The 25199-nt window shown below is 44.3% G+C and overlaps 1 protein-coding gene across 1 annotated transcript; it reads right to left on the bottom strand.

The window, feature by feature from the left end:
* Positions 1-1661: 1661 nt before the first annotated feature.
* Positions 1662-24951, bottom strand: LOC147614762 (U-box domain-containing protein 44-like). The gene is made up of 4 exons (XM_086780099.1): positions 24836-24951; positions 22826-24761; positions 3549-3852; positions 1662-3439 (listed from the first exon to the last, which is right to left on the bottom strand). The coding sequence occupies exons 2-4, from the start codon at positions 24242-24244 to the stop codon at positions 1965-1967; spliced, it is 3198 nt and encodes a 1065-aa protein (XP_086636225.1). The 5' UTR covers positions 24245-24761; positions 24836-24951; the 3' UTR covers positions 1662-1964.
* Between the last annotated feature and the right edge of the window lie 248 nt (positions 24952-25199).

The raw sequence follows: 25199 nt of genomic DNA, 5'->3' as shown, positions 1-25199 counted from the left end.
CGAAAAGATCACTTGTATTAAATTTCTTTTAGATGCTAGAGTTTCTTTCATTGTCTAAAAGATCCTTGTATTCCTTTTAGATGCTAGAGTCTCTTTTAATTATCCTTTTATTCTCTTTCAATCACACAAATCCCACCTAATTAAGTTTGTGATCTTGACTCTTGAATTCTCCTCTTTATCTTACCTTCTTTTCAAGTTGTCACTTAATTTTACACAAAAATGAAAAGTTGATTAGCACATTTGAGCATAGGGAGTATTAAAATCAACCCAATAGTATGATAGAAGTGATTGTAGTTCTTTTAGAGGTGATAAAAGAAAAACACGGAGTTAAAAGTTCTACCCAAAAATCTATATCTACAAGAAAGACTCATCATTACTTTGAGCGTGTTCAGAAGCATAGGCTTGATATTTTGTGAATACAACTATCCTAAAACTTGGAGGAACCTCCTAATAATAAGGCATGTCATGATTCGACTCATGGTGCCCCATGTCATATGTTAAAAAATGAAGTTAATCCTGTTCTTAGTGCATATTGCCCATGGGAAGAGGGGAGGTGGGGGTTCTTGGAATGAGTCTCTCCCTCCCTTTATTTGCCTTCTTGCTTGTGATAATTTTCAAAGCTACAGAGCAATAGGTCCCATGTTTGAGGTGTATAATGCTCTATTAATCTCTCTTTCTCCTCTTAAAAAGTTTCTTTAATTTGTGCAATGCAGAAAGGAAGTTGGAATTTATATCTTTCTTGATTTTTCCTATGAGCATTATTATACCTTAGAGTTAACTCTTTTGTGCCATCACTGGTCAATTGGCACCTGGTTTGAGAGAATTCTCTAGGATGTTCTTGAACTTTCTAATGAATGACCCTTTCTTTGGCCTTAGGGCACTTGGATTGATGGTCAGTCTGCCAGCCTTGTGGTCCTGCACAATTCAAACCCTGCTAGCTATACCCGCTGGACGTAACCTTTGTTTATCACTGAGTACTATACATAATCTCAGCAACAACAACAAAAAAAAGGCCACATCACATGAGTTTAAACATGTCAACAAGTCCTAGAGATTTGGATTGTTTTTTTATTGATTCAACCAGAATCTCATTTAGCAGTTAAAGTGACTAAATTCTAAAAACAGCCCGTACATTAGGCGTATATTTTGATGCCTGATTGGAAGAGCTGCAAAGCTTATTACAGGTCTCCTTGTGAAGGTTCGATTATAACCCTCAAAATTGATCAAAAGTTTTATACACTGATACAAGTGTAGCTTGACTACAACAAATACCATACATATATACATATATACCTAGATGAATCTAGGAACATGCCCAAATTCACCTTTTAGGAATGTGCATGTTATATACTCATGGTAGTCAACCCACAAGACTATATAACTATCAACTCCATTATGCATAGTATGGACTAGATACTACGACATCCCCACTAACGTCATCAGTGCCCAATAGTGGGTGTAGAACTTTGTATCAAGATATGGTCTCTCTCTCTCTCTCTCTCTCTCTCACACACACACACACACACACATAAGAGCATATATTCACACAAAGCCCTTCGTACTAAGTTTTTGTCAAACCTCCGGAGATGCAGGGCAAACTCAGCCATAATGAAGCCTAGCACAAGGGAAGTAGCAAATAGAAAGAATTAGTACACCAAATAAGTAGTTCATAGGGCAAATGCACCGCTAAAGATAGAAAGAATTAGTACCATACAATCTATAGACAACACCAACTCATAAAAATCAGTGGACATGCTGCTACAGGCAAGACAAGCTTCTAGTATATTCGTGTCTATTCAAATGACATCATGAGTGGGAAAGACTCGCACCTCACGACACTCACAACAGATAAAGGCCACCCCGCCTTGGTTTAAGAAGAAATGCAATCAAGTAGAATAGTTGCAGTGGCTGCTGAGTTCCTTTCTTGTTAACATTGCGAGAGTGTGCTTCCACAAGGACCTGGATCAAGCAGACAATGTAGCCGTGTAGCTAGTATCAGTGGGTATCATTCCGAGATGCATCAAGGCAGTGGAAGCTAGCTTTTGTACATCAGGGCTTCCTGCTGCCATTGTTGTCATAAGAACAGATTTGGCGACATTCGAGTATTTGGCATCTCTGTACTTCTTAACTCGAAAAATCTTTTCGAGCATTTTCACTGATGTCTCTGTGGAGCTTTGATCCTTTCCCACGAGCATTACTAGAGGTACTAATATGTTGCTTTTCATGAGAAAATCAACTCCTTTCTGTGTGTTTTCACTATCATCAACTAGTGTATAGAGTGCTTTGACTGCCCACTCAGCACTCTGCACTCCACCTACTTTAATCAAGTTGACAAGAGGTGGAACAGCACCTGCTTCTATGAGGCAAAATGTTTCTCTTGTGCTGCATTTCCCACTATGCACTCTGCATGCTTTGAACTTCTTGCACCCCATCCTTGCCAGACATCTCTGCAAGAAAGACTGTCGTGCTGTAAGACTTGGTGTACAAGCAGAGAAGAGGCATAGCGTCTCAGCCGCATACTGCTTTGCCTGTTCGGTGCTGGATTGATTATCAATCAAAACTATGAAAGAGGAGAGAACACGATGTTTAGAAATAGCCATCTGAATACTGGTCTCCATGAGCCCAAAATTGGCATACTTGGACAACAAGCCTGCAGCAGTTTCTTGTATCTTTGAGTTACCTTGCTGCAGATACTCTGCAGACAACATCAATAACTTCTCATCTGATAGCATCACAGATTTCATTTCTTCTACATGTAAGAGAGCTTCCAGGATGCCAAACACTGCCTCTTTTTCCTCTATGTCGGCATTACCTTCTAACAGGCCAATGAGATATTTGACACCTTCTGCAGATGGTGTAACAGCCCTTGAATTCTCATAGTCTTTGGTAATGTGGTATAGAATATTGAGTACGCTTCTCTGACATGTCGCAGATAGCTTTCGGCATTGCAGGAGGGTATAGAATATAGGAATCATCCCTAACTCTACCACCCGGTTGCGCACAGTCTGGCTATCCTTTGCCATAAACTCAAGAGTTTTCAAGGAATACTCTTGCAATACAGTATCTTTAGATTTCATCATGGCAAACAGTCTGATGACTGCTCCCTCTGAGTCGATCTCATGAGCATTTTGGCTGTCGGTGGCCAAGTTGGAAAGAATTGATGTAACATCTACTTTGATTTGGTCCAATGGATAGCCCAAGAACTTAACTAGAACAGGGATGGCCCCAGCTTTTGCAATAAGCATCTTGTTCTTTTCGGTACATGAGAGTTGAGATAGTACTTTCACAGCAGCCTGTATGCTTTGAGGAGAACCTTCTTGAAGCAAGCTCAACAATGGAGGTACTATGCCCGCGTTTACTAGAGCAACACTGCTGAACTCATTGAATTCAAAAGAGCTAAGAACTGCAGTTACAATCTCAAGCTTTGTTTTCTCATCTCCTGTAAGTGGTGAAAGCAAAGATGAAGTCATTCCTACTAGAGCTCACATAGCTGTAGAAGATTGACCACAGCCCTCAAAAACATTTCAGAAAGGGGATATAACACTTACCACAAGTCAAGCTCGAAACCAATGGCTCAAGAATCGTTGACCTGGCTGCTTCAATGATCATCGGTGTATCATCTTTGCATAGGTTATCAAGCAGAATCCTGGCATGCAATCTATCATTTGCTGGAGTAGAGTTGAAGGCAGTGGCAATAACAAGCATAGAGCCTTTCTCTGAAATAATGGCTTTCTTGCCTGCTTCTACCTTTGATAGCTCACAGAGGAGCTGAGTCAACCCACCTTTTTCAGCAGGGTTCTTCCGAAGTAATCCCAACAATACAGGAACAGCTCCTGCTTCTATAATTGTGACCTTCAAGCAACCAAACCAACAAGGAGTAAAACAAGTTAGTCCACATAAAGTACTAGAAAGACAATCACCTAAATATGCAGGTTCTTACCAAGGGGAAGATTTTTATTTATTTATTTATTTTATTTTTTGGGGGGGAAAAGGGGAATGGGATTCAGTCAATCTATCAAGCATGTTTCAGTGGAATTAGAGCGAGAATCCAACTGAAAGAGAGGAAACCGCTTTCATACTAGTAACTACAGATCCAGGAGCTTCGAGGCTGAGGATCAAGAACTGTTCAAGCAAGCTCAGGGGAAGGATCCCCTCACTTGGCTAAGCTCCTACGGCTTGGCATGGGCTCACAATCAATTCCCTCCCTCAAAAGACTCCACATTGCTTTCACTTGTTTTCACACAAGAGAGAAGAAGTAGAACAGCAGTTATCTTCCTATACACAACTTGACCTTTACTCTACCAGGCACTTAAGAGAGAACAGCAACTATTCGCAAATAACCAGATCAAATTGAAGCTGTTTGTGGGGACTCCTTTTCCTTTTATTTTATTGTTTAAATAAAAATAAAAACAAATGCTGAAAATAAACAAGTTAAACAAAAAAAATTAGGTCTGCGAATTTGGGGGAGGGAGGGAGGAAGAGAATGATGAAGATTACACTGTCTGCCATGTGGAGTACCCCAAGTTAGAGAATGATGAAGATTACACTGTCATATGAAGTTGCATAAAACTTGGAAACAAATGTGTTTTGAGTCTGGACCATCCTGCTCGAGCCGACGCCCATTGTGGGTAGGGCAATTCCTCTCCGGAAACCTGCCGGGTTTGCAGAGTTTTTAGTGGGTGAGCCTAACAGCAAGTCCCACAGTACCTGGGCTCCTTCGGGAGTTCTCGGTCGCTGTCGTGCCCAGCTATTGGGTCTTCCGAGGTCATGCCTTAAGGAAGTAGCGAAACCGTTCTCACGACCGAGACGACGAAGCTAATGACAAAAGCGTTTCTCTGCTCGAGTCTCAGGGACGAGTATGCTCGTCTTTGACCCCGGCTCGAAAAACAAAAACAAAAAAAAAAAGGAAGAAAATGCTAAAGCATGTGCATTGTGTGCGACATGTACTGTTTAACAGTGCTTTGAGAATAAAAGAACTAAAGGTGTTACCATGAGGAAAACACTCACATGTGTTGTTTATCATTAGCCATGTGGCAACCCACATTTAGACCTCATGATCTGATGAAGATTGTCACGATTGTGACGTATTTATGTATCAGATTCTCTCTTCATTGCTGATTCCTGTTGCAGATGCAAAGAGTTACCAGCCAAAGGGAACCCCTACCCTCGACTGGTTGCGACTCTTCGTCAAAGGATGTACCTCTTCATCGAATAGCCACATCTCTTCGACGAATGGTTGTATCCCTTAGTGAATGGTTGTGCCTCTACATCGACTGGACACATCCCTTAGCCTAAAAGTTGTACCCTTTCGTCTAGAGTCATGTCCTTTCATCAAAGGACATGCCTCTTCAAATGTGTCTCTTCATCTCCTATATAAGAGACCTATTGTACTCAGTTTAATAACAACAAGTCAATTCAATCTTGTCTCAAGTGTTCTCCTGAAGGTTCTTGTTCTAAGTTAATTACTTAAGTAGTAATTAGTACACAATATGCAAGATTAACAACATAATCCTCACAGTGGTATCAGAGCAATTTTTTTCCTACCCGTGGGTTGTGAAGCCCTCACCCTCTCCTCGGCACTCCCTCATCCACCTCTCCTTTCGGTGTTGTATGGAAGAAGCAGAGCGATGGTGGACTTGGCGTGAATCCTTGCTCGCAGTAATGTAAACAAGCAGCAAACTTTTTTCCGCCCTGTGAGATGCCCAAACCCTAACCCTAAAATCAGTCCAAACCCTAAAATTGGGTGTAGCAAGTGTTGAATGGAAGAGCAGGAGAGAATGCCCCATTTAATTCTACCCAATTTTGCCAATTTTGCTTGATTAAGCATTTTCCCAATTTTCTATCAAAAAAAAAACGATGGAAAGCAGAGAAGCAGAGAAGCAGAAACTCACATCAAAGTGCTTGTAGTATGCCTGTATTCTACTGGAGGCCCTCATCGCATCTTTTCGGGCTGCATTTCTCTCCACGCAGGGTCGCCACCTTTCGATCTTGCCTCTTCACGTTTTCTTTTAAAAACGTGACGTTTCATATTAAAAAAAAAAAAAAACGACACCAAAAGCCTTATAACTTAAGGCTTACATTAAGCCTTTTAATATACGTGGCTTCCACCAGCCACGTAAAGCAGCCACCCAACGGCAACTAGCGCTAGCGCACGCAAGGAAACCGCCAGCGAGGAGCAGCAGCGCACACATTAAAAAAATAAAAAAAGCAGGAGAACCCGACGGCCAGCCAGCGACCTGCGATTTTAAAAAAAAAAAAACAAAGGAGTAACCCACGGCCAGCGATCAGCACAATCTTTTAAAAAAAAAAAAAACCAACAGGCGTGCGCTAATGTGAACCGGCACCCCCCCTTTTCGTTGGCGATTCGGCAACCAGACCCCCCCAGGATGCAGTCCTCTTCATGTACGCCTCTCTTGTCTCCGGCAATGGCTTTCTTGGCATGCATGTTGACTACCTTTCACACTTCTCCGGCTACCTTGTCTATTTCCAAGGTTTCTTTGGCGCTTATGCTCGTGGTAGCACATGTTCCATTGAATGGTTCTTACTAGCGCAATCAAAATGAAGGCATTTCAACTACTCCTGAAGCCTTCTCTGGCTACCTTTTCGTCACACTTGATCCATGGTGAGCCAAAGCCTCCTCAAGCTCCCGGCAAGCAACTTCTCGGCGTACAACACCCACAACAAGTTTCTTGTCCTCAGCACGGTTCTGTAGAGACCACTAGACATGAACTACCTTCGTTCGAGCCTCTGCATGCTCGTCGCAAACATTCTCAACATTACAACAGTTATGAGAAAGATCCATCTTTGAATCACTATCAGCAGAAGCCAAAGCAGCAATATGAAGCTTTCAGAAGATCTCCCCTTGAAGAGTCATCAATCTCTTCGAAGTGGGCTCACATAGTGGCACATATTTGCGACCCTAGTCGAGTACTCGGTCGTGAATGCCGCAACGCTGGACAAGTTCCCCCTTGCGAGCCATGCCATGCTCCTCCTACTCTGGAAGCCTTAATACCCGCTGATAAAGCTGAAGATTCAAGAGGTTCTGGTTCATGTGTGGCATCCCAAATGCACACAACTTCTTTGGCTGTGGTCCAGGCAAAAACAAAAGCCTTGTCACCGCCCCTGCAGAATGAAGTCTTTGTCTCTTACACAATAACCGATGCAGTTGCAATGGTGAATGAAGATTCTTCAAGTCGGAAGACTCCAGTTCTTACCTTGAATGGTACAAAGAATAATTCTCATACAAACTCTTGCAGTATGACTTCAGTCACTGCCTCTTTGGACAATACTTGTCCTAGTCTCGATGCACTATCTTTGCAGATGAAAGAGCCTTTAAACAATACCTCTTCTTCATCTACGACAACCCTTGAAGACATCCGTGTTACAGACAAGCCAATGGACTCCCTTTCAGATTTTCAAATGATGGTCACTAACCAAATGCAAAGTTTGGTGACACAATCCTTGATATTGGAGATTCAAGACAGTTTGCTTATGGTTTCTCTAAAGGCAGATGAAGATTCAGTCTTTTCTTGGACAAAGCTCGAAGTTACCAATGATGTTAACAAAAGAGTTCCAGATATGATTCTCATACTTTCGGTAAAGATGAGACAAGTTGCACATGCAGTTAATATTCAGTTTGGTATGTGCAAGATTGTTATGGTCAACAATAATCCCATGACATGGGATCTAGCAGCTAGAGCTTTGGATGCAGAAGCAATTCAATCATTTCCCTTCTTCCAGAGTCTCAACAACCACCCCTGGGTTTTATTTTAAATGGGAGGGAATGTCACGATTGTGACGTATTTATGTATCAGATTCTCTCTTCATTGCTGATTCCTGTTGCAGATGCAAAGAGTTACCAGCCAAAGGGAACCCCTACCCTCGACTGGTTGCGACTCTTCGTCAAAGGATGTACCTCTTCATCGAATAGCCACATCTCTTCGACGAATAGCCACATCTCTTCGACGAATGGTTGTATCCCTTAGTGAATGGTTGTGCCTCTACATCGACTGGACACATCCCTTAGCCTAAAAGTTGTACCCTTTCGTCTAGAGTCATGTCCTTTCATCAAAGGACATGCCTCTTCAAATGTGTCTCTTCATCTCCTATATAAGAGACCTATTGTACTCAGTTTAATAACAACAAGTCAATTCAATCTTGTCTCAAGTGTTCTCTTGAAGGTTCTTGTTCTAAGTTAATTACTTAAGTAGTAATTAGTACACAATATGCAGGATTAACAACATAATCCTCACAAAGATACATGACAAGATCAAAGGTCAAGACATAAGAATTACAATTGATGAAAGAGTAACACATTTTTTCTCGACTTATGCTTTAATCAAAAAATTGAGCCTCTAGGTAGGGAATTATAAATGAGGCCATTCCCTATAAGGCAGTCATTTAAATAATTGCATTATGTTTCAACACGATGAAAAAGAGTTTCAAATCCATGGCAAACAAAATGTACTAAACCCTACTCTAATCTATTTGATGAAGCTGAAATGACTAATGGATTGCGAGGATATCGAGGTAATTCTATGTAATCTTATTTATTGTAATGATTTTTTCGTGTTATTCTCAGCCTAGTAGCTCTTCATGGACTTCAGCAGTTTTACTAATGAAAATGAAGAATGGTTCTATGCATCTATGCATAGACTATTGAGCCTTAAACAACACTATAATTGGGATTAAGTATCGATGCCTCGCATTGATGAGTTCTTTTGTCAATTTCAAAGAGCTAGGTATTTCTCTAAGAGTCTAGGTATCATCAAGTGCATGTTGTAACAAATCCGCAGGTTCACACACAACTATAATGCACACCACACTAGGTAGGCCAGCAGCTCCCACCCCCCCCCCCCCCTCTTGTAATTTATCTCATATTATCAAGCAATGTTTATCTGTTACAAGCTTTAGGGACCTCTTATGTTCCCACACATGGGGTAGGCCACGTTATCCAGTTTATATCATTGATGTCCCAAGATATTCACATGTCCACAGATTCTTGTGAATACAAGAAATCCACAAAGCATAGAAGATGTCCACACAGGTTTCCTGTAAACTCATGGAACCCATTGACCACTTCAGTCTCCTCCACTCTCATATATGGTACTATCAAAGTCAAGAGATAGGCAGCCAATAATGATGTCCAAACTCCCATAAAATTATGCTGAGGCTCAGGTGGCGATCAAGAGATAAGGCAGCCAATTAGGTCTCCAAAACTCATCCAAAACAAGGGAAAAATGGTTCAACTGGACAAACAATAGGGTACGGAAGGTACTACACATGGGAAATAGCCTCTGTGCGATTATTGGATATCACAAGGGATCACACATGGAGCTCTGGAGGATGATATATCATCATCATGGTGGAGTGTGTAGAAGAGAGAGAGGAGGAGAAAGATAGATAGATAGATAGATATTAAGCGTCTACTAAACCCAATGGGCATATGAGACCAGAGTGATTAAATAATGTCCATGGCATATCTCATCATGGAACGGAAAATAAAAATAGAAACAAAACAAAGCTATCTCACTGAGGTGATACAAAACTGTCCATCATGGAATACCAGGAACATGGAACATGAGAGGAGCATCAACCCCCAATAGATGGTATACCACTCTCCAAAATATCAAGCATGGGGCTAATGAGTATAGCCAAGAGGTCTTTCTCAGCTACGTCATGTGGAAAAAGTTGTGCAATAGAGCTCAAGTATAAGAGAGAGATTGCACAACTTGAATGGTACTCATAATATGTGAATGAGGGACCCAAGTACATGCTTTTATAGGCACCAAGGCCTTATCTTTTGACCCTAAATAAGAGGGTGTTCACACCACTATAAGGACACTTGACTAGACTCCAAACTAACTCTAAAATACCCAACAAACCCCCCTTTGAAGTGATGGTGGAGTTGCATGCATAACCTTCAATAGTCCCGTACACCAACACAAAGCAAAGACCAAACATGGACCCCACGACCGGCTCAGCATGGCTCAGTGCAAAGGATTTAGAGGTCATGTCCTGCCTGGGGGACAAAGACAGCCTACATCGGCATACCAAAACAACCCCACCCCCCCTCTCCCCCCCGCTCTCCCTCCCCTCCTCCACGGGCAAAAGCAGGGGCAAAAAGGGAATGAAGGAGAGGCGCCTTTATAGAAACAAGGCGTTACAAAATCCAAAAGGATCCAAAATATGTAACTTAGATTTTGGGAGACAGCCCGTGCAGAGGACCCTAGACGCGAACATAAAAAAACTAAAGATTGAGGAAAATTCCCCCGTCAATGCCAATGAAGATCCTTTTTCAGCATCATTTCCAAGATTCCGACACTTGATGGGCAAGTGTGGAATGTGTACTTGCAAGGAGCAGATACTTCATTATGGTGCTTACAGTACAGACGATTGAAGTCCTTTTTGGCGCAATGGTGGCCAGGGCAGAGGATCCATGATACTTTATGTCAAAAGGCCACCTAGCAGCAAGGTCCCTTCCTCTTGGACAGAGACCGTGACCTCACTTGGCATTACAGGTCACCAATGTGCGCCCTCATCCCCCCCCATACTACTATGAGGTAGTTCCCTCCGAGAGCAACCACCCATGAAGGAGACTACTCTCCCAAGTGTTTCCCCTCTTTTAGAGGCTATGTGCATTTTTTACGACTTTTTATGGCCAATAAAGGGATGGCCGACTTGAATATGACTTGCTATCAAGATCCCTATTCCTTCAACGAAGGCATGAAGCTCATCCGCTGGGGACAGAGAATCAATCTCCAATATCACATTAGTGAACTGCGAGATATAATAAGCCAAAGAACCAATTTGGTCCAAGTGGCATAAACGAGTTCGGGCTTGAAACTTCGCATTGCTAGAAATGAACTTATGGATGACCCGCTCAAATTTTTCCCACGTCGTAACCTTTTTTCTAGTGTGTTGTTTTCATTGCCACCAAAGTAAAGCGTTATCTTTAAGCAAGGATGTGGCAAATGTAATCTTCTTGGCATTGGTAAGGACCATCGGGTCAAAATACAAGCGTAATTTATAAAGCCACTATTGAAGTGTACGCTTATTATGTTGTCCTCCATAAGACTCAGGGGGTTTAATTTCCAATTTCTATCATTTACTAGCTTACAAAAGACGATAAAGAGTCTTAAGATCGTCACCTTCCACCTCAGGAGAAATGTTGTCTTCATTGTATGATATTGTTGTAGTGTCGACTGCTGGTACAAAACTCATATGGGAATTGTAATCCGTCTGCAATTGTTGGATCTAAGAAGCCAATGTGGCAATGGACTCTTGAAGAAGCTACTGGAACTGCTACTGCATCTGCCGCAAAGCCTGCTGCGTGATACAAAGGCATACTGTGAACTGGAAAGGGTAGGTCGCGAGTTGCAGAGGTTTCTATAGACCACCTTGTATAGGTACGAGGATTAGTTGGAACCGCGAGTACTGGGACGGAAATGTGTTGTGCCCATCTAATGAATTTGCAGATTTCTGCAAGTAAAAAATGCCACATTGTGTATCATACAAGCACTCAAAGAAAATATTGGGATGAGCGCACCCTGATTAAATTTGTCGGCGAGTAGGAGGATCGACATCAAGACAAGAGCAACGTTGAGCAGCTAGTATCCACACACTGCTGGAGAGGGGCAAAATCATTGTAGAGAGCTGTAGATGTAGTAGAGAAGAGGAGGGGGGGTTTTTTTTTTAAGAAGCAACCGCTAAAATTTAATGGAGAGAGCACACCTTGTGAGCCATGAATGCCACTAGTTCTTATGCAAACCAGCAATGGGAAAGCTTTGCATGAAGGGGCTAGGAACGTGTGCTGTAGAGAGAACTATCACGGGCTGATTTGCAAAAGCATGCAGAGGAGGGGGATTCATTCGTGTATGTGGCAAGCCAGGGTCTATAACTATTTGGCCCTCCTAGCTCTTTTTCACATGATGGAACACATGCCCGGACCCTGGATAGGTTGAAGAAGGCATGGGGACAGGAACCATAAGGTTTGCACAAGAAAAAGCACCAGTCTTGGTCAAAAAGCAAGAAAAAGCAAAAAGTCAAACTTGGGTTGACCGCGAGCCAAGGGCACCACTTGCAAGAGGGGACCAAAAAGCTAAAAGCCGCTTTTTCAAAAAGCAGCTCCAGGGCCGAAAAGCAAGGCCCTAAAGTTAGAAAAGCAAAGTTAAAGAACTTTGACAAAAGTGAGAAATATTTTATTATAAGTGGAAAGCAAAGGGAAAAAGGCAAAAGCAAAAGCTTGCTTAAGGTTTTGGCAAAAAGCAGAGCCCTCTTCAAGTATAATAAGGCTTGAATCTCTTTCGTAGCATCATGAAGAAGATCGTGGAGTGTGTGAAGACCATCTTCATTGTTATCATCACCATCATCAAGCTTTTGAAAAGCGCCCTCTTTCTGTGCAGCTTGCACATGTGCGCACTGCCTGCCTGCACCAAAACCTTCGCCTTCTTCTAGTAGGTTTTCAATGTTGATTGCTTGCAAGGAAAGCACAAATGTACTAATCATTGATATCTGAGGCTCCCAGGCTGAAAAGCATCCTTATTACATGCTGTTTTTTGGCTGAAGCACTGACCCATAGGGCTGGACAGAGCTGTAAACAGCCGCCTATGGCAGCATGCATGCCTACATAGGTTGGTCGCATATTTGTACAAGTTTCCAGACATCATCCTTGATTCCATGGGCTGCCCAGGTGCTGAAAGCAGGGAATTCAGGGCTGAACAGCAGGTATATAAGAAAAGCAACGAGGTTTATCACGTGCTTTTATGGTGCTTTCCATCCCATAACTTATATAGGGGTTGCCCGCTATTGGATAAGTGGATAGTTTGGTCGTGGAAAGCAAGTTGCTTTTGTGGACCAAGGGTGTTTTCCATTTCCACATGTTACTTCGGAGAGTTCTATAGTTGGTATCAGAGCCTAGGGAACCGTGTGCATTCGGATTTGGGAAAAGTGAATATTTGGGTTCCCTTCATTGTTAAGGACAATGTGGTTCTAGGGTTTGCTGCCTACATAGGCTATGGTGGATTAAACTGAAACATTCCTATGGCATTGGAGCAAAGAGAGAGAGAGAGAGAGAGAGAGAGAGAGAGAGAGAGAGAGAGAAACACTACGCTCAAGAGAGAGAGTGATAAACATGACTGAATGATGTTGATTGATTAATTGTTCACACAAGTACAATACCTTTATAGGTTCCAAGGTACATTTCTTGACATCATTGCTTATGTCAAAGTACACAAAACATTTAGATATTATTTTAACCCCTCTAAGAGGTGGTTCACACATAGATAAAACCTTGATTGCCAACAATCCCCCCCTCAACGGATTACCTCATACTATGTCAAGGATAAGATCCCAAGGATAAAGTACATACGGGATTAGGTCACTCACATTCATAACACACAACTCATCACAACACAACAACACAACACGGAGATTACAGCAGCTTCGTCATTCCTATAACCTCGCTTTGATGAGTAAAGTGGTGAAGTGATATGAGCCTACTATAGCTAAAGAGGCTCTTGCTCTTCCTGAGTGGCGGGCAGCTATGGAGGCCGAGATTGAATCCATTGAAAGGAATGGTACATGGGAGCTTGTGGACCGGCCTTTGCATAGGCAGGTCATTAGGGTCAAGTAGATCTTTAAAACCAAGTTTCATGCTGATGGTGTCACATGCGCGGAAACTCTGTGTTTGCTTTCATCCCTAAACACCTTTCCATAGGAACACCTTGATGCAAAACGCAAAGTAGAGATGGAGACGAGAGAGAGATAGCTGTATTTTCAGTATATTCATAATGTACAAAAAGGTACAGATTCTTGGCAGCCATAGGAATGCCTAAAAAGGTGGTCCTGACTCCATGAAGTCCTAGTCTTAAGATCCAATCCCTGAAGGGCTAAATGAATCAACTAATGCTTGGTTGAGCCTTATATAGGCCTTGGATGAAATTCCCAACTGGCTGACCTGCAGCCGGCCAACACAACAGACACTATAGCTCCTCGAGTACTCTGCCAACTGTGCCGGAGCGACAAAGTGTGAAAGTGGCAAATTCTGAAGACAACACTGCCAAGCAACTCCTTGCCATAATGGCCAAGCTCCTGTCGGTCCCCTCGAATCTCAGTTGAGGCCCAAATTGTGTCAACCAAATGATAGAACCAAAAGAAATGATAGCATCCCTCTTAATCCTACCAAAGAGGTGTGCAATAGTAGACCAAACCCTATGTGCTTCCCTGCATTCCCATAAACAATGGTAAACTGACTCCGAAACTCCTGCACATCTAGGGCATGCTGGTGGGCAAGCACCAGTAATAACAGACCTCCACTTATTGGTGGCCAGACCACCATGAAGAGAAACCCAGATAAAGGAGGAAATCTGTGGCTTCCTATAAGAATGCCACAATCTCCGCCAAAATACCCTCTGAATGTCAGTCGAAATGCCGTAAGATTCCCAATGGGGTCTAAGAGTAGGGACACTCTGATTGTGTCCCAAGATAAGATGTCTGGCATTCCGCACCGTATAACTGAAAAAAGGCATGCTTTTCAAAGGGTTACAAGCATCCTTCCACTCCCACTCACCGGGGTCCCAATGCATGAATGGAGAAGAATTAGGGTTTCATGTGGGAGACATACACAGAGAGAAGAAGGGAGAGAGAGAGAGAGAGAGTTGTGGGGATAAGTCAACTCATCAAGTGTGAGTGTGTGACTCCCCTATCACACATGTATATTGCACTAGTACACATAGTACACTTAGTACATTAAAAGTACTAAGTGTACTATGTACTATAACTTATGGGCTTGTACACACTACAAGGGTGGGCATAGTGCCTTTACCCCAACAACCTCCCACTTAAAGGCAAAGTGCCCTTAAGTAAAGGAAAAGAAAAATCAACATGTACATGATAATATACAAGGCCATATCAAGACTGAAACTGGCCTCATCCAATGCCCATCAAGTGTCTGCAATGAGCAAACCGCTCTGGAGGCAAACTCTTTGTCAACAGATCAGCCGGGTTGTCATCCGTATGAATCTTAACAAGCTGAATTTGCTTGTTCTCTATCACCTCTCTGATGAAGTGATACTTCACATCCACATGCTTCGTCTTTGCATGAAAGACAGGGTTCTTTGCCAACTGGATGGCACTCTGACTGTCACAATGCAACAATGGAATATCCCCTGTATAACCCAAATCAACCACTAACCGAGATAGCCATAATGCCTCCTTGCAAGCCTCTGTGGCTGCAATATACTCGGCCTCTGTAGTAGATAAGGCAGTGCACTTCTGCATCCTGGATATCCATGACACAGCACCTCCTGTGAATGTAAACACATAACTGGTAGTAGACTTCCGGTTATCTGGATGACCGGCATAATCCGAATCCGTGTAACCATGCACTAATGCATCCTGTTTGCCAAAACAAATGCACATATCCTGTGTGCCCTTCAGGTATCTCATGACACCTTTCACTGCTTCCCAATGCTTCTTGCCAGGTTTGGCCATGTATCTAGAAACCACTCCCACTGCAAACGCAATGTCCAGCCTAGTAGCAACCATGGCATACATGAGACTGCCACAAGCTGAAGCATATGAAACCTTGGCCATATCAGCCCTGTCTCTATCCGACTGTGGGCTGTCCATAGCACTGAGTTTCACATATGGAGGCAGGAGTACTAGTCTTCTTCCCCCCGTCCATATTGAACCTCTGCAAAACTTTGCCAATGTATTCCTTCTGAGACAAATACAACACATGCTGATTTCTGTCCCGAAGTATCCGCATACCCAGAATGTGATTTGCATCACCCAAATCCTTCATATCAAAGGTCTGATGCAGCCTCTTCTTCAAGGCATCTATCTCTTTACGAGATTTCCCGGCAATCAACATATCATCAACATACAAGATGAGGATCAATAGACTGCCATCCAAAGCTTTCTTGGTGTATAAGCAATGATCTATGTCACTTCTCCTGAAATCCTGGGATTTCATGAATGTATCAAATTTATGATACCATTCCCTTGGTGCCTGTTTGAGCCCATAAAGACTCTTTTTCAGCTTGCATACAAGCTTCTCCTTTCCATTCACTGCATAACCCTCTGGCTGTTGCATATATATCTCCTCATGGAGATCACCGTGAAGAAAAGCAGTCTTCACATCCATCTGAATCAAATCCAGATCACCATGAGCAACCAAAGCTAATACAGCTCTAAGTGTGGTCATTTTGACCACTGGAGAGAAGATCTCATCAAAGTCCACACCATATTCCTGCTTGAAACCCTTAGCCACTAACCTGGCTTTGTGTCTTGGCTTTGCATCAGGTGCAACTTTGAGCCTGTAAACCCACTTGCATGGCAAAACCTTCTTGCCTGTAGGCAAATGCACCAACTTCCATGTTCCATTTTTGTGCAGAGAATCCATCTCTAACTTCATAGCACGCTCCCATAGAGCCTTGTCTGCCCTCTGTAAAGCCTCCTTATAACATGAGGGCTCCCCACAGTCAGTGAGCATCAAGTAGTCAACCCCTGGAACAAACCTGTCAGGGGCTCTGGAGGGTCTTGTGGACCTCCGTACCCAATGACCATCATTTGCAAGTTGCTGTCCAGCCTGCATATCACCTATTGGTGGCTCCTGTTCCATGCCATAAGGTTGAAATATCATGCCCGGTATCTCCTCTAACTGTGGGATATCCATAGGGATATCTTCTGCCATCTCTGGCTGTCCATTTGGACCATTTTCAGCACCATTTAAGGGCTGGTTTTGCTGCTGTAATGGCTGATTTACAGCCCTTGGTTGTTGTCCATGATGTCCATCACCATCAAAGATGACTCTGCCAGGCTCCTTATACATGCATGTTTCATCAAAAATGACATCATTGCTGCGTATAATCTTTCTATTCACTGGATCCCAAAGTCTATACCCCATTTCACCTCTGTCACCATATCCTAGGAATATGCATTTGTGAGACTTAGGATCAAGTTTGGTACGTATTTCCCTGCATATGTGCACGTACGCAACGCAACCAAACACTCTCAAGTGCTTGTAGGACGGAGGCTTCCTTGTCCATACTTCCTCTGGCACTTTCCCACCAAGCCTCGTGTTAGGTGACCTGTTTATAAGATGAACGGCTGTCATAACAGCTTCAGCCCAAAAACCATGAGGTAACGCAGCATGTGACAACATAGAACGGACCTTCTCCTGAATGGTCCTGTTCATCCTCTCTACTGTCCCGTTTTGTGGAGGATCATAAGGAGTAGAGAGCTCCCTCTTGATGCCTTTAGCATCACAAAAGTCCTGAAACTGTTTGGACATGTACTCTCCACCATTGTCGGAACGCAAAGCCTTCAGTGTTTTGCCAGTTTGATTCTCAACAAGAGCAACAAACTTCAAACACTGAGAATGTATCACTCTTCAAACGAAGAGGATAAACCCACACCTTGTGTGTGGCATCATCAATAAAGGACACAAAGTATTTTGCCCCTCCCAAAGAAAGCTGAGGCATCTCACATACATCTGTATGCACAAGCTCTAACTGAGCATCTTTCTGTCCAAGAGCTTTCTTGTGGGGGCACTGGAGTTGCCTGCCATATATACAATGCTCACAAAACTGCAAACTTGAGAACTTTAGAGAAGGCAAGTAACCCAAACGAGACAATTGCTCCATTCCTTTGACACTCATGTGTCCCAACCGGCTATGCCACATAGAGATTTCCGGCAGCTCGGTTGCATTTACATTAGCATGGTGACAAACACCAGCATGCATAAGTAAAGAGTGTCCACCTTAGAGCCTCTGGCAACAACCAGTGAGCCCTTACTAATCTTCCACTTTCCACGACCAAATGTGGTAACATAATCAGCATCATCAAGCTGTCCAGTAGAAAGCAGGTTCTTCTTGATCTAAGGCACATGCCTGACATCATGGAGCATAAAGTTTCATGTGGGAGACATACACAGAGAGAAGGGAGAGAGAGAGAGAGAGTTGTGGGGATAAGTCAACTCATCAAGTGTGAGTGTGTGACTCCCCTATCACACATGTATATTGCACTAGTACACATAGTGCACTTAGTACATTAAAAGTACTAAGTGTACTATGTACTATAACTTATGGGCTTGTACACACTACAAGGGTGGGCATAGTGCCTTTACCCCAACAATGCAAATGTCTGATAGGGCAGCCACCATACAACCAAAGGCTAACACTCTCTGTGCTCATCCCTCGGGTCGGGGGGGGGGGGGGGGGGGGGGGTGTCAACAAAGACGTGCTTCCCTAACCTGCCAACAACTCTGACTGGACGAATCTAGGGGCCCTCAATAAGGTCCTGCACGTCACATCTCTCCACCTGCCATCCATCCTGTACAGAAAAAAAGACCGGTACATCATCCTCCCTAAGCAAGGGGAGACCCATAACTTGAAGAGGAACACCTGTCCCAGAAAAAACCCCAAACCAAGAATGATGACGGCCATCCAAGAAAGATCCAGTAATCTAGTGGTTGGGAATGGCTGCATCAATCTGTGCAATCCTCCGGCTAGAGCCTCTCAAATGCTGCGTGAAATCCAATCTCTGTACCTTGATGAGGCTCTGAAGTCGCTTCCAAGCCAGCACTGTGGGGCATAGGGTCTCCCAGCCAGCCCAAAGAATATGCATAGCTGCCCCAAGAGGCCTACCATGCACATCTAAGATCAAATCATTCCACAGAATGGGCTGCCGGTTAGCTTCCTCCACTGAACGCGAGGGGATGTGTACCAAAAAACTCCTCGGGCAATCCCAGGCCCATAGGAGGAACCTAACCAGGGGGAATGAAGGGGAGCAGTGAACTGCATCCTAAAAAATAAAGCGTGAGCTGAGAGTCCAGTCATCTCCGCGAACAAGGACACACTTCGTGATCTGCTACATGAGAAAGTCCTTCCACCGCTCAGTGGGCCTGGAAGAAAGCCCCTAACAACAAGCTTACAAAGCAAAGCCTTACATTGCACCTCAAGGTCAATGATATTCAATCCCCCTTCCTGCTCAGACCTGATAATGGTTTCCCAAGCAACTCTGGCCCTGGTGTGTGCATTTCCATCAAGCCCTGACCAAAGAAAGTTCCGAATAAGGCAACGAAGCTAGCCAATGCAGCCCTTATGAAAAATCCAGCACAAAGCAATAAACCAAGCCATGGCTAGCAAAACTTGGTTAACCACCAAAGCTCTAGAGGCCAAGTCAAGCTTCCTCCTATTCCAGTGATGAAGTTTGCTTTTAATGCTTAAGAGCACTGGAGCAAACTGTTGTGCAGGGGAGATGTCAACGCCCACTTGACAACCAAGGTATCTGGCAGAGCATCCTCTCTCAATCCAAGTAAAACCAACATCTGTACCCCAATCTACAAGAGGAGAATCACTGATCCAAAAACCAACTGACTTATGCCAATTGATAGTAGCTCCTACTACCAAACAAAAGGCCTCCAAGGCTGTCCGGAAAGCACATAAACAAGCATGTGAAGCCTCAAGGAACAACGCCGTATCATCTGCTAACGCAAAGTCCAAAAACTCTTCCTCCGTGCATAAAGGCATCCTAAGACCCACAACACCAGGGGCAGCCCAAAGAAACCTGCTCATACCCTTAGCTACAATGAGGTACAGTAAAGGGGCGAGGGGACAGCCCTACCTCACTGAACGGGAAATCTGAAAACGCCTCGACAGCTTCCCAGAAAGAAAAAATGTTATCAAATATACTCCTTCCTTGGAGGAACCCATTCTGTGTATCATGGATAGTCCTTTGGAGAATCAGCTACAACCTTATACTCAAGCCTTTAGCTAAGATTTTATGTGCAGATCCAAGGAGGGTGATGGGCCTCCATTGCTTGATGTCAGTCTTGTCCCCACTCTTGGGGATAAGGTGAATCAGCCCCTCCGTGAGGTATGGTGGCATCATACCCGACAAGAACATTTCCTGAAGGGCAACACTGATAGCATCTCCAATATGATCCCAAAAAAGAATAAAGAAGGCGGGAGAAAGACCATCATCCCCTCGGCATGAACCACTGGAAAGAGCATGCAGTGCGTGAAGGAATTCATCCTTCAAGAAAGGGGCATCCAGGGAAGAACACATAGCACCTCACCTTATCATGCTCAATCTGAACCTCACCCTGTGAATCCTGCAAGTACCTCACAGAATCCCTGCTATGGGAAGGCATGTGTGCTGAGAAAAACTCTTTGTTGCATCTGCCACCTATCTGAGTCCAAAAAGCCTCATTCGCATGAAACGCGAACTCAGCCCTCCTGTCCATGGCCAACTGCAGGATCAGGACCGTCACAAGATCTCCATCTCTCTCTGATCTCAAGGAGTTGTCAGCATCTAGATAAAGAGAGTCAGGGATACAGACACGGGAAGAGGCCGAGCGAGCCCCAGGCTCCCTGAGACACAAAATGACGCGGCAATGATCGGATTTGGTGGTGCCAGGCATAATAGCAATGGTGCCTCCTCTGTCCAAGGACCAATCATCCACATAAAACCTGTCCAGATGTGCAAAGATGCTCTCATCCCCGCTCCTGCGGTTATGCCAAGAGAAAGATAAGGAGTTTGGCCTTCTCTGGAAGTCATCCTTAGTCCAGCAATCCCTGCCAAAAAAGGAAAGCGTGAACCTCTCCCATGAGGTTCAGTCCAAAGGGTGTAAACCCCCTTCGCGTCCACCCTTCTTGTCAAAAGGTTGCTCAACCAGATTAAAATCTCCTCCCACTATCCAATTATCAACCTGGGGAATGACATTTGTAATGGTGTCCCAAAAGGCCACCTCACGTTGGGTGCATAGATATTCAAGATTCCCAATTTCTGACCCTCATGCATGATCATCCACTGCGCTCTAGCAGGGATGATAACACCCTGCCCAATAACATGAGGCATAACAGATCCTGCCACTGAAATGCAAACACCCCCTCTAGTCCCAACTGCCGAGGACCAGAAGGTGTGGCCAGAAAGCATCTTACCAGTTTTGCCACACTGAGATCTATCCAATTTGTGTTCCTGCAACAAAAGTACATCCATAGACCCTCCTGTAACAGCAGGGTGAAGCTGGTCCTTCAAAAGGCGCTTCCTACCACGGGTGGGAAGCCCTCCAAGGCCCTGAACATTCCATGAGACGATTCTCATGGAAGAGAAGAGGGTTTGACCCCCGATCTAAGAAGACGATGGGCAGCCTGAGGACGCCTCTCATAATGCTGGAGGACGGGATAATCCACGGGGCAAAGTCCACTGACATGCCCTTGTCCAAGGCCCTGCACAGTACCTGCATATGTATGAGAAACCTGTTCGCCCTGCGGGGCATCAAGAGCAATGGCATCATGCTGAAAATCCTGCAATACATGATCCCCACTACGCTGAACATCCTGCATATCGCCCCCTCCAAGTAGAGAGGACTCAACAAAATCATCCTGATCTGAGATATCATCTCTTTGCAAAGATGCATAGGCTGACACATCCTCTGACCAGAAACATCATCTATGTGTACATGATCCGAGGAGGCCTTCCCATCAATCGCACCAGGGGGGGCGGGCGTGAGAGACAGCTCGCCACGCTTGGCGGACTGAAGGATGGGAAGGAACCAAGGGAGGTGGCACCTGAGAAGCACGCTTACGAGGCCTCCTGCGACCCCGAGCCCGAGGGCAATCTCGAGCAAAGTGACCCTGTTGGTGACAAACCCGGCACTGATCGGGTTTACCTACAATCTCCATACGTTGCTTCAAAGGGCCACAAGGGCCCGGAAGCAAAACAAATCCTCAAAGAGCTCAATGTCACGGGCAAGAACCATGACCCTGGGGATAGCATCCGCCAAGGCAGTGACCACCTAGGCAGAAGATGTCGGCAAGGCGTGGAGAGGGGGCACTTGAAGAACCAACCCAAAGGCGGACCCGATGGCCTCTAACATAGGCCAATATGCGCAAGGAAGACCTGGGAATCTGAGAGTAATCGGGAAACGGTTCCGGTCTTCCTCAACAGGGTCAAAATAGCTGGAGTAGGGAAGAAAGAATATCTTCCTTGGGCCCAATGAAAAAGGGCTGCCCTTCAAAACCTCTGAGGCTGGGTCCTCGGAATCAAAACCCACTTGGAAGAAACCTCTTCCAAGCAACCTAACATCTCAAAAGTGTGAGGCGAGGTCAGAGGGCAGAGCTGCCAAGACCCAATCCCGAGCCTGGAGACGGGAAGGGTGAGATCCAAAGATTCTGGCAATGAGGGTCGTTTTGGAGTCTTTCTCGATTTCGGCGTAGAGGACCGCGAGCTCGGCTTTGGAAAAAACAATGGTTCGCCCGGCTAAGGGAGATTGATTAGCCATGATGCTAATCGAAGAAAAAGGCCAACTTGAACCCGGATGAGGAGCAATCCGAACCAAGCGGAAGAGATAGGCAAGGAGTCCATGCTGGTATTTCTATAACTTCCCATGATCATCTACATGATGCATAAACATAGACAATTTCAAAACTTGCTAAGAATATCCCCTCACTATTTGATCTGTGTAAGATCAAACCACCCGTTTGGGGGCTCAAAAAAGGTTCACGATAGAACAAGCTTTGCCTACACCTTAAGCACTATAAGCTATGAGAAGTATTTGATAAGTCATTGAGGAACATGTGAGGCCAAGTCAACTTGCCCAACCTGCCCGACTTGCACACCCAAGTCTAGAAAAGAATATATCCACTTAGCAACAACTGGCAATCAACCATGTCCAAACATAACCATCTATCTTAAATTGATAAGCCTAGAACCACTGGTCTATGTGCAATTATATAAACTAAATCACATGCTCAGTGAGAAATCAACCACTGCCAACATCTACAAAATACACATAAACAGCTGATGCATAGCTTACCTTCTGTGCATCTCCGGGAGCAGAAATATCAATAAGAATCTTGATGACTACTTCCCTAATATGTGGAGCTGATGGTTTGAGGAGACCAACTAAGGGTTCCACTCCATCTAAAGAAAACACTAGCTGCATGTACTTAGGATCCAAGTCTGTCAATCTCTTCACAGTATGAACTGCCTGATCCACCGTCATTCCCATCCCTCGGTTCCTCAAAACCTGCAGCACATAGACCATCTGCGCCTGATACATGTGATCAAAAAATTCTTCCATGGCCTGTTGAAGCTTTAGATTTGGGACCAGGAGCAAGCTCTGCAACTCCTTGCCTGTATCTGGACATGTCTTGTGTCCTCTATCGAACCATTCCAAGATAGCCGACTTCTCATAGGTGTAGCCCTCTTCTGCAATCATTACAGGCTCACGCATGAGAGACTTGGTGATAGGGCAAAAAAAAGAGCTTGGAATGGATGTAATGCCAGCAACCAAAGGAGAGTCAACAGAAGCAAGTCTCCTTCTCTCATCCAGAACCTGTGCTGAGCTAAAGAGCTGGTTGAGAGCCTGCAGAATCCCTGTGGATTCAAGTCTCCCTAACTCTGCTTTCTCCAGATCATTTTGAAGCTCTTGCTTGAGCTCTGCTGCTTCAAACTCTGGAACTTTCAAGTGATCTGCAATTCGCTGCAACAGCCTTGTAACACGAGACTCATCACAATTAGATTCATCCAGGCACGACGAAATCTCGTTAGCCAAATTGCTGTAACCTGGCTCCTGAAAGATGTTTGAGGATATGAACTTTGCCTGCACCACCTGAATGGAGCTTTTAAGCTCCAAGGGTACATCAGTGGCAGATGCAAGCATAGCACTCAAGCAGAGACTTAGCTGATTGAAGTGTCTGTTCAACTCATCTACTACCCTGTTGCTGTAATAGAGAAGGAAAATCCGGCTTCTTAACGAGCAGCCATTAGTAAAACTGTACAAATCCCTGAGAGTATCCGCAAGATGCTGCAGTGGTGGCCACCTTGGATGTGTTCTTAGAAACTCTGTCTCTTTGATCAGCTGTTCCAAGAAAGACTTCATCTCCATCAAGTGAAAGACCATCATGAGAAAGCTGGCCCTATTGATGATCATCCCAAGTGCAGACTTCCGTGTGTCATCAATGTATGTTTGCATGCTTTGCACCAAGCTGAAACTCTCTGACACAGCATCCTCCACACTCTCCTTGTCCCCCAGCTCCAAAACATCATTTTCTGAGTTATTGCTCAACATCATAGGGTCCATGTATGCCCTTAGCATGCAGAAAAAGATAGGCAGCGCCACCCCACCGGTGCTGACATGGTTAAAATCATTGCCATGATACCTGTGCCCCTTCTTGCATTTCAGGTATTTGGGGCTGGAGAAGACATGGCAGCACAGGATTTGATGATGCATATGTACTTTTTACTTGCAATTAGGTACCTTAAGGGCGCCAAACAGACTGGAACTGACATGGTAGCCATGGCTGATGGGGATGGCTATAGTTTATTCTTCTACCAGCAATTAGGTATTCACCAAGCAACCATATCTTGCACAGGTGTACTGTTGTAGGGTTTGATTGAACAGGAGGTGTACTATTCTCTTGCATTTAGGGTTTCATGAGAGCATGGACATCAATCACATAGTGATTGAGTAGGTGTGACGCTTTTCTTTCAACCCTAGCTGTAGGGTACAATCAGATTGGGGCTGGCATGGCCAAAAGACTGTACCCATTGAGGGTTTCCTGTGAACCTTTTAGGGTTTCATGTGACCCACTGTAATCCACTTAGGGATTCTGCAGATGTAAGAGCTGCTCAATTTAGGACAAGCACAGAAGGGATGCAAATTAAGGAGGGTCTACCTGGCTGCAAACATCTTCGCAAGGCGATCAACCGAGAAAAAATGGCATGTGACAGAACCTTAGAGAGAGAACCTTAGTCCTGTATGCTACTAACCCACTTAATCAAAAAGGCAAACAAGGTTGTGACAGAACCTTAGAGAGAGAACCTTAGTCCTATATGCTACTAACCCACTTAATCAAAAAGGCAAACAAGGTTGTGGACTATGGAAATTGGAATAAATCAAAAACAAGGTACCTTGTACATCAAAGTGCAAGAAAGTTTTTTCCCTCACTTTGCCCAACACGCTAAAGTGCAAGAAATTTTTTTCCCTGACTTTGCCCAAGACACTGGAGAGTTGAGATTCGAACTCACGTCCCATGGACCGTAGCTGATGGACTTTAAACTCATGTCCCATGGACCATAGCCTATGGACGGTAGCCGAGAGCTCTAATGGGCTACTGTCCCCACCCCTATTATGTAATTCTTGCTATAAATAATCTTGTGTTTGGAAAAATATATATAGAAATAAA

Source organism: Cibotium barometz, chromosome 41, assembly GCF_041138505.1.
Source record: "Cibotium barometz isolate CiBa-2024 chromosome 41, ASM4113850v1, whole genome shotgun sequence".
Classification (NCBI taxonomy): Eukaryota; Viridiplantae; Streptophyta; class Polypodiopsida; order Cyatheales; family Cibotiaceae; genus Cibotium; species Cibotium barometz.
Note: the sequence above shows the minus strand (reverse complement) of the source record. Positions and strands in the feature narration are given on the sequence as shown.